At 47.9% G+C, this 10500-nt stretch overlaps 1 protein-coding gene across 2 annotated transcripts; it reads right to left on the reverse strand.

The window, feature by feature from the left end:
* Positions 1 to 315: 315 nt before the first annotated feature.
* LOC119029694 lies at positions 316 to 10058 on the reverse strand. Of its 2 annotated transcripts, none has more exons than XM_037116749.1 (3): positions 9998 to 10058; positions 8721 to 8752; positions 316 to 2887 (listed from the first exon to the last, which is right to left on the reverse strand). In XM_037116749.1, the coding sequence occupies exons 2-3, from the start codon at positions 8729 to 8731 to the stop codon at positions 1270 to 1272; spliced, it is 1629 nt and encodes a 542-aa protein (XP_036972644.1). In that variant the 5' UTR covers positions 8732 to 8752; positions 9998 to 10058; the 3' UTR covers positions 316 to 1269. The 2 variants fall into 2 exon arrangements, with proteins under 2 accessions (XP_036972644.1, XP_036972643.1); XM_037116748.1 differs by having other exon boundaries at positions 9973 to 10007.
* Between the last annotated feature and the right edge of the window lie 442 nt (positions 10059 to 10500).

Here is a 10500-nt window from a genome sequence, read left to right on the forward strand (position 1 = left end):
TCTTATCTGCACTTACAGTCAGTTGCAGTGTGGTGCCCGAACCTTAAATCCTCATGAGGTGAACCTGTGAGGTCTCTGCTGTGTTGCCAGGTTTGTGTGTTGTCAGTAAAAAGTGGACTAGTTTAGTTGAGTAGAGTCTCGTCAGTCCACACAGCAGAATCCCTTCAGTAATGCAGTGTTGGCTCCCTCTAGTGGTCACTGCAGAAAGCATCTTTAATGAAGCCTCAGTTATAACGGTGCTGTGTGAATCTGTGTCACACTCAAAGTGTTTCAGTAACAAAGACAAACACACGATTGTCGAAGAAAGTTCAGCAGAAGATTCAACAGAGTGAAAAAGCTGCTGATGATCCAGTGAAGACACTCTGAACAAACTGAGTTCATCAAGCACAGATTTTATTAATGATTCACTGAACACTGCATCAGTCAGGACATGACTTCATGTGGAATAACACAATATATTACAATCACTAAAAATATGGATCAACATGTTTCCACGTGGACTGAGTCATCTGAGATATTCTACAAGCATGAAGACACATGAAGGAACCAGAGAACCAATCAAATCAAAGGACAGTAGATCACATGACTCTTCAGAAACCCTCCAGACTCAGAGTCCTCTGTACAGTGATGAACATGACAAACATCATGTTTAACTGCTTTATATGAGCAGAAGTATGTCAGTGATGTGTTACTGACACTTGTGTCAACATCACAGTAACATCACAATAAATCACAGAAAAACACATCAGATCAACCTTAAAAACATTCAACTCACACAAAGAGAGAAACAGTCACAACACACAGGAAGAGCTTTAACCCCTCCAGGCTGAACTCCTTTATCATCACTTTACTTCTATTTAGTTTCACAACAACTTCAACATTATAATATCATGGTGGATATATAAGACACATCTATTCAGACCAGCAGCAGCAGAAACATGTGAGCAGAAGCCTGATTATATTGGAGAGAAACATGATTGTAACAGCAATGTCAGCACAAATAATGTGTGTTTCTACAGCAGGATGTGACTTTGTGTTAAATGTGTGATATAGAGGAGGGAGCTGTTGTATTCAGCATGAAACACCAGGGGGCGTCCTCACTCCATTTAATGCAGAGCTGTTAGCTGTGGTGATCACATTTCAATGTTCTGATGAAGTTATCACATCAACACTTTATACAAACACACTCAACAACATGTTGTCATGTTTCAACATTTATATCAACTGTGTGAAGATGTTTTCTACACTGTCTGCTCTCTGACAGGTTCTTCACTTAGTTTTTGCTCCTTTAAATGCTGATGTTAGTTTATTAAAGTTGTACTGCAGCGCTGCTACTAATCCTTTATCTTCCTCCACTCGTCTCTTCATCTCCTCCAGTTTCTGGATCTTCTCTGTGTCTCTTTTCTCCTTCATCTTCTCAATCAGGAAGTCCAAGTGGACATGAGTGGACAGTGAATCAACTTTCAGAGCGATCTGCTGCAGATTGACAACATGATGGAAGGATTCATCCAACATCTGATCTCTCTTTTTCTCAAGTTCTTCCATTTCCTCCTGTAGTTTTTCCAAAATGCTTGTTTTCTTGTCACACTCCAATTTCTCCTTTTCATACGTCCCTTTCAGATCTTGCAGGGTCTTTTTAACTCTTCTTGTCTTGGTCACATAGATCCAGTCTACTTTCACATGATCTGACACAGGACACTTCCTGGTACATGAAGTGCAGCGGCCACCTTTCATGACCTCACAGTGTTTTGGATACCAGGCCAGTGTGCATCCAGGATAGTGACAGTTCTCCTCACAGACTGTACAGCAGACAGCTCCATCGTAATTTAACCACAACGCCCACCACCTCTTCCTAGTATTGATTTTCTCTTTGTAGACCTCATCAACTTCTACAGTGAACTCCTCATCTTTCTTCATCTCTTCTCCACGTTTCTTCAGAGCTTCCTGGGTCTGTTGGATTTGTCTCTGTTTTAGTTCAGTTAACTGAATCCTCTCTTTCAGGTTTTGGATGCAGGCTCTCAGTGTGATTCGTGAATTCAGAACCTCCACAGTTGTTTTCAGCTGTTCTGGTCTAGTTTTTTCCAGAAAGTCTGTGAACTTCTTCAGACCTTTAGTTGTTTTTGTAAATGCATGTTGAAGCTCTTCTGTGTCCTCTGTCCTGTCTTCATGCTGGCAGTTATCAAACAGGAAGTGAACCAGCTGATTCTTTTCATCTTTGGCACATTCAATGTTTGCAGCCTCGAGAGCTTTCAGAGCATTTTTATATGCTGTACCACTTGAGTGTGTGATGAGGGCGACGATGTTCTGCTCCATGTCTTTTCCAAACAGAGACACCACTGAATCAAAGATGTACATCAGTCGATCATCCAGTCGATTCTCAGCTGCTTTCAGCACCAGACCCACTGCATTAATCTCATGAACTCCATCTGCTGAGCGGAACCAGTCTAATAATCTTTGACTGACTGCAGCATCATGTTCAGTCCCTCTGGTATCTCCGTATCCAGGAGTGTCGATGATGGTCAGAGAGTAGGGCAGAGTTTTACCTTCACATCCAAAGATCTGGTACACAAACACATCTGATGTCTGACTCTCTGATTGGTTTCTCTTCTCCTCCTCTACAATCTGAAACCAGACATCATCCTCCCACTTCACTCCCATGGTGTAGTTGACCAGAGTGTTGATCAGAGCAGATTTTCCTGTTCCTGTTTCTCCAACAAGTAAGATGGTTCTGTTTGTCTTGTTCAGATCTTTTTCACCAAGAGTCATTCTTCTTAGAGATCCAATCTCCTCTTTCTTTGGTCTCAGCTGGTAGACAGCAGGAGATCCTGAACGGACAAGAAGACTCTTAGAGATGATGTCCTCGTATTTCACTGAGCCTTTTGTTTTCCTGTAGAAGAAGGAGATCATTTAAACATTTAATTTCATGTTCAGACTTCAGCCTCCCCTCATTGTACGTCTCAATATGTTTATTTTATATTAATTGTGAAAAAGCTAAATCAAATAAATTTTAATAAAACGTCTATTTACTGATCTGAACAGAACAAAATGTGACAGGTGTATATTAAAGTGTTCTGGTGCTGTAATGGACCTCTCCTGATTTTGAGAAGGTATTAAAACCCTCTGAAGTCAAACACATGGAATTCAAAGTGATTTACAGAATGTATGAAACAATAAACAGGGTTTACATCTTTAAACACTTCAATCAAATCACAACATTAGAAACTATCTGAAAATGGTTTGAGGTGAAAGTTGGTTCCAGTTTTAAAGGCAGAACTTTGCTTTAAGTTTCCACATTTAGCTTCATTAACAACAGAAACATGTAATAAATGGTTTTCTAGCATTCTGTGATGTAGCTGTCAGCACATACAGGATCAGTGGACCCGCCCATCTACAATAGATAAAGTCTACCACTAGGAATTAACATCTTCAAGAGCTGAGCTGCTGAAACCTAAAGCCACATCTGAAGAACACAAAGAATCATCTTTACAACTGTCAGGTTGGGGTTAAAAGGGAAAACTATGGAAGGGAAAGCTGGACCCAAATGCAGTAACACCGGAGGCAAAATCAGGAGAACAAAAGGTGAGCTTTATTAAAAAGCTGATTACAAAAACAAAAGCAGACAAAACAGGGCAAAAGACAAAGTAACAACCAAGAACGAGACAAGGTAGCAAAAGAAAACAGCTAGACAAAGTACAAATCAAAAAATCAAAGTTCAACTCAAACATAGAAAACTCAAAACCAAAAACATACCAAATGGGACAGGAGCATGGACAGGAGCGAGGAACAGGAAACAGAAAACAATGACCGGACAAGGAGTGAGGGAACACAGAGACTAAATACACAGAAACTAATGACATGACGAGGAACAGGTGAGGAGAGAGGAGGAAGGAAGCCAGGTGTGATAATGAGGGGGGGGAGCACAGAGGAACAGACCAGGAGGGAACAAGACAACAGACAGAGGGAGCCAGAGGGGAGAACATAGGAGAACTTAAAGGACACATGAGGGCATGGAAAAATCAGAACATGAGACACAAGACAAGGAAAAACCAAAACACATAACACAACAAGACATAGAAAAAAGGACATGAAATCAAAACCCAAAACCAAAAACCAGACACAAGGACAACGCAACAGGAGACATGACAGAATCCCCCCCTTAAGGGACAGCTCCTAGATGTCCCTCAATACATAAATTTAAAGTCCACGTGAAGCCGGGAGGGTGGAGGGGGTCTGGAGGAGGGCCAGAGTCAAAGCCGGGAGGGTGGAGGGGGTCAGGAGGAGGGCCAGAGTCAAAGCCAGGAGGGTGGAGGCGAGGGCTGGAGCCCACTGGAGACCAGGGACAAAGGCAAAGGCGCAGGCTGAAACCTGCTGGAGACCGGTGACCAAGACGTAGGCGCGGTCTCAGACTCGCTGGAGGCCGGCGACGAAGGCGTAGGCGCGGCCTGGAACTCGCCGGAGGGCGGCGACGAAGACGTAGGCGCGGCCTGGAACTCGCCGGAGGGCGGCGACGAAGGCGTAGCCGCGGCCTGGAACTCGCCGGAGGGCGGCGACGAAGGCGTAGCCGCGGCCTGGAACTCGCCAGAGGGCGGCGACGAAGACGTAGGCGCGGCCTGGAACTCGCCGGAGGGCGGCGACGTAGGCGTAGGCGCGGCCTGGAACTCGCCGGAGAGCGGCGACGTAGGCGTAGGCGCAGCCTGGAACTCGCCGGAGGGCGGCGACGAAGGCGTAGCCGCGGCCTGGAACTCGCCGGAGGGCGGCGACGTAGGCGTAGGCGCGGCCTGGAACTCGCCGGAGGGCGGCGACGAAGGCGTAGGCGTGGCCTGGAACTCGCCAGAGGGCGGCGACAAAGACATAGGCGCGGCCTGGAACTCGCCGGAGGGCGGCGACGAAGACATAGGAGCGGCCTGGAACTCGCCGGAGGGCGGCGACGAAGACATAGGAGCGGCCTGGAACTCACTGGAATCCGACGACGAAGGCGAAGGTGCGGGCTGGAACCCCCTGGAGGCTGGCGACGAAGGCGTGGGCTGAGACCCACTGAAGGCCAGTGGCGAAGGCGTGGGTGCTGCCTGGAACTCGCTGGAGGCTGGTGACGAAGGCGAAGGTGTAGGCGCTGGAGGCTGGCGACTGGGGGCCACAGGCGCAGGCGAGGGCTGGAACCCTCTGGAGGCTGGCGGCAAAAGCGTGGGCTGAGACCCACTGGAGGCCGGCGGTGAAGGCATGGGCTGAGACCCACAGGTGACCAGACCACTGGCTGGGAAACCCTCCAGGGCCTGGGCCGAACCACCGAGGGAGTTTTGCCGGGATCTGGTGGCCTGGGAGCCGATGAAGGGTCTCTGGCAATAAACAACCTCGGCCGGACCCCTGACCGAGGAGCAGGCACTGGAACTGGCATGGAATTCGACCGGTCCTCCGGCCGAGGAGCAGGCACTGGACTTGGCGTGAGACTCGGCCGGGCCTCCGACCGAGGTGCAGGCACTCGACCTGGCGTGGGACTCGGCCGGGCCTCCGACCGAGGTGCAGGAACAGGCACTGGACCTGGAGTGGGCCTCGGCAGGACCTCTGGCCGAGGAGCAGGAACAGGCACTGGACCTGGCATGGGCCTTGGCCGGTCCTCCGACCGAGGAGCAGGAACTGGCCTCGGCCGGTCCTCTGACCGAGGTGCAGGAACTGGGCTTGGCGTGGGACTCGGCCGGGCCTCCGACCGAGGTGCAGGAACTAGGCTTGGCATGGGCCTCGGCCGGTCCTCCGACCGAGGTGCAGGAACTTGACGTGGCGTGAGCCTCGGCCAAACCTCCGACTGAGGAGAAGAAACAGGCCTCGGCCAGACCACTGACCGAGGTGCAGGAACAGGCGCCATCCGGACCGCCGACTGAAGGCCACTGGCAGGTGTCGACCAGAATGCCGACTGGGGGCCACTGGCAGGTGTCAACCGGAACGCCGACTGGGGTCCACTGGCAGGTGTTGACCGGAACGCCGACTGGGGGCCACTGGCAGGTGTTGACGGGGTTAAGACTGAGGCCTGGGCTGGGAGCTCGGCTGTGGCTGAGGCTGAGGCCTGGGCTGGGAGCTTGGCTGAGGCCTGGGCTGGAAGTTCGGCTGTGGCTGAGGCCTGGGCTGGAAGCTCGGCTGTGGCTGAGGCCTGGGCTGGAAGCTCGGCTGTGGCTGTGGCTGTGGCTGTGGCTGTGGCTGCGGCTGCGGCCTGGGCTGGGAGCTCAGCTGTGGCTGCGGCTGTGGCTGCGGCTGTGGCTGCGGCTGTGGCTGCGGCTGTGGCTGCGGCCTGGGCTGGGAGCTCGGCGGTGGCTGCGGCCTGGGCTGGGAGCTCGGCTGTGGCTGCGGCCTGGGCTGGGAGCTCGGCTGTGGCTGCGGCCTGGGCTGGACACTCGACTGTGGCTGGGGCTGCGGCCTGGGCTCGGCTGTGGCCGTGGCCGTGGCTGTGGCTGTGGCTGTGGCTGCGGCCTGGGCTGGGAGCTCAGCTGTGGCTGCGGCTGCGGCTGCGGCCTGGGCTGGGAGCTCAGCTGTGGCTGCGGCTGCGGCTGCGGCTGCTACCTGGGCTGGGAGCTCGGCTGAGGCCTGGGCTGGGAGCTCGGCTGCGGCTGCGGCCTGGGCTGGGAGCTTGGCTGTGGCTGGAGCTGAGGCATGGCCTGAAGCCTCTGAGCCTGACTTCAGGGAGCCAGGACGTGGACGGGCTTGTCGCTTTCTCGGTGGGGGTACTTTGTAAGCCAGCCGGGTTCACCAGAAAGGAGACATTTCGGCTGTGGCATGGGCTGAGGTTGAAGCTGTGGCATGGGTTGAGTCATAAGCTTCAAAGAAAAGTTTGCTTGCGGCAATTTGACGAGCCCTACTGGTGGGGTTTGTAACAAAGTCCTGGTACCACTGGATTATCTCCAAACCATTAATTGCTGGGTCCATTTTATATGGTCTGGTCATTCTGTCAGGTTGGGGTTAAAAGGGAAAACTATGGAAGGGAAAGCTGGACCCAAATGCAGTAACACCGGAGGCAAAATCAGGAGAACAAAAGGCGAGCTTTATTAAAAAGCTGATTACAAAAACAAAAGCAGACAAAAAAGGGCAAAAGACAAAGTAACAACCAAGAACGAGACAAATAGCAAAAGAAAACAGCTAGACAAAGTACAAATCAAAAAATCAAAGTTCAACTCAAACATGGAAAACTCAAAACCAAAAACATACCAAACGGGACAGGAGCATGGACAGGAGCGAGGAACAGACAACAGAAAACAGACAACAGACAACAGAAAACAATGACCGGACAAGGAGTGAGGGGAACACAGAGACTAAATACACAGACACTAATGACATGACGAGGAACAGGTGAGGAGAGAGGAGGAAGGAAGCCAGGTGAGATAATGAGGGGGAGGAGCACAGAGGAACAGACCAGGAGGGAACAAGACAACAGACAGAGGGAGCCAGAGGGGAGAACACAGGAGAACTTAAAGGACACATGAGGGCATGGAAAAATCAGAACATGAGACACAAGACATGGAAAAACCAAAACACAGAACACAACAAGACATAAAAAAAAAAGGACATGAAATCAAAACCCAAAAACCAAAAACCAGACACAAGGACAACGCAACAGGAGACATGACAACAACTGAATTCAGTCACTGTCAGCAGAAACTCCAGGACATCATCAACAAACTCTGACACATCCTGAGTTCAGAACCATCACAGGCTGAGATCAGCACAGTCCCCCATCCTGTCACTTCAACAAGCACCAACAATCACAGACACACTTTTAGAAACCTGAAACCTGATTACACTTGTCTTCATCTAGAAGGAAACTTCAGCTGTGGAAAATGCAGCAACTGCAACAACACAAGGGACACACAAGTCTTTACCCATCAACACACTGCTGACAAGTTTCATATCAAACAGTTCAGAAAGTGCAACACAACATCAGTCATGACATGCTGTCAGAGAGAGAGAGCACTGAAACAACACGTCTCAACACAGAACAGCCATTAGTGCAGGAGACACGGCCGACACCAGAACCAGAACCAGAACAGCTGGCTGACATGTGGCTGAGCTGTTGTGTTGGGTTGCATTAACATCTGTAGTTGTTGTGAATAAGTAGAAGGTGAAGCTGCTCTATAAACAGGTAATGAATGATGAGACAGTCAAACAGCGTCTCTATAAAACATGTTGTCAGTGGAGACGTGATGATTGTTGAACACTGAACATTAACACTCGAGGCACAAACACTGAACGACGGCACGTCGTGTTCACCTTCTTCTTTCAGTCACATCTGCTGGATGTCGAGTGTTTTGCTGCTGATCCAGAAAAGTTTCAGGTCTGACAGTCAGATTGTTGTTGTGACTTTTACATGAAGTGACTCGAGTGTTGATTCAGACACGAGACCAACATGTTACATTTCTACCACATTAACATCCAGCAGTGCATGTGTGTCTTTCCCCCGTCTGTCTCTCTGCAGGCATCATGTTCACATCAGTGTAGTTGTGTTCAACCTTTCTTCACTTCTGCAACACTTACAAACTGATATTTAACTACCAGAAAACAGCTCAGCAGAATAATGAGTGTTCAGGCTGAACACACTGTGACCTCCATCAACATGTGCTGCTGTTAAAGTCATGCACATGTCACTTTGTTGTGTGTGTACAGACTGCTGTGTATATGTGTGTCTGCAGCTTCACTTTACTGTCTGTCTGAATTCACTTTTAAAGGTTGGTTGTGTTACTCACCCTGTTGCCATGGTGACGTCTGGTGTTGGTGTCTGGAGAAACAGAATCAGAACCAGAACTACATTTAATTCATCTGTAATGAAGGAAACTAACACAATGACACCATTCAACACAATTACAATCAAATGTCCAACAGTGTTTAAAAAGCACTTTGCTGACACCAGACTGACTCATGGAGCTGCTTCATCATGGAAATGAGCTGATGACAGATGATATTCGACTTTATTTATGATGAACTGAGACTTTCTTCTTTTAAACTAACAAACAGGATCAATAAATAATGTGTCCGTCTTCATTCACTACCACACAAAGTCTTTGTGAAATCAGCTCCCATGAGGGAAACTGAACCGTGACTTCAGCTCTCTACAGTCAGTTCACCATGTGGTGTTCTGATCCAGATCAGAGTAGCTGAGACTCTGAGGCTGTCGCTGATGCTGCTGTTTTATTTGTCCTCATAGTGCTGGAATACTGTGCTGTGACTGGCAGCACCAACATTTACATGATGAAGCAGAAATACATAAAGAAAAGGAAAAAGGAAACCAAGAACTAAATAAGTTAATGGAAAATAAATTAACCTAAAAATGCAGACGGAGAAGCACAGACAGATCCATTAATAAATGCATTTAAAGCTAATGAATGTATAAAGAAAGTAAAACATTTAATGTAAAGGGATATAAACTAGAAGTAGAGAATTATCAGTTCTGTATCTTGACCGAGAACCGTCATCAACATATAAACAGAGAAGTTAATACGAAGGTGAATGAATACAGAAGAAAATTAAAAAGTAAATGTCAATTTCTGTCACAATTAAGTCATGCCCGCAATTAGTTTTAATATTGATTTTGCATTCAATGTCATGTTGTTTCACCACATGTTTCCGTCAGGGGTTCAGTTCAGATTAATTGAAACTTGGAAAACACTGGTTTTGACTAAAGTTGGTCCACCCATGTGTCGTGTACATGAGGGCGTGTTTTGGACGTTTCCTCTTGTCAAGTGCTTCTCATCTTTACATCCAGTATGTTGTTCTGTCATAAAACTACATGTCAACACAGAGGTCTTCATAATGTGTGAAGAACTTTAAATCCAAAAGAGACAGATTCTAAAATGTCTCCTCTTCACATAAAAACATTCACTCATTAGACTTTTACTTCACTTTTAAAACTTTGTTTCTGTATTAATATAAGTTATATCGTGTGAAGTGTTTCAGTAGTCCTGCGCAACTATTTAATAGTTTCTACCTCAGCTTGTTTACCTTGTACATATTGAATTGTTCCTACCTGCTGCAGGCGTCACAGAGCTGTCTGATGATCAGGAAGCAGTGAGAGCAGACAGCATCTTTATACCAGCATGAAGGGTGGATCCTCTGTGGTCACATGACTTCACAGAAACAGCCTCAGATACAAGAAACGTCCTGTGCTACATAATGTTTTATTGTTGTTGAACTTTTCATTGAAACATAAGTAACTTTTAGAATCAGCTGACATCATACAGATGTTGAGTGTTTGTGCTGCTGCTGTTTTCCTCCACAGCTGCTTGTTGATCAGGACAGTGTCACTCTGCTGTCTGTGCTGCTGTTGTCAGTCTGTTTCAGTCTGTTCAGGTAAAACACATCTGATATCACTTCTGATCATCCTCCAACCAGGTTTCAGGTCCAGTATCATCTAAAATGTGAATCATACCTGTTGAGTCAGTTCTTCCACAGGTCTGTTTGGATCAGGTCTAAAATGTTGAACTGGTGGAGACGCTGAAACATGCTGAAAAATCTAAACTTTAAGACAAG

The sequence above is a fragment of the Acanthopagrus latus genome, chromosome 12 (genome assembly GCF_904848185.1).
Source record: "Acanthopagrus latus isolate v.2019 chromosome 12, fAcaLat1.1, whole genome shotgun sequence".
Lineage (NCBI taxonomy): Eukaryota > Metazoa > Chordata > Actinopteri > Spariformes > Sparidae > Acanthopagrus > Acanthopagrus latus.

Bases quoted from the DNA above. Each gene is read 5' to 3' on its own strand.
- LOC119029694 (XM_037116748.1), bottom strand. The intron at 2,888-8,720 runs GTGAGTAACACA...CTTCTTCTACAG, and splicing joins GACGTCACCATGGCAACAGG to GAAAACAAAAGGCTCAGTGA.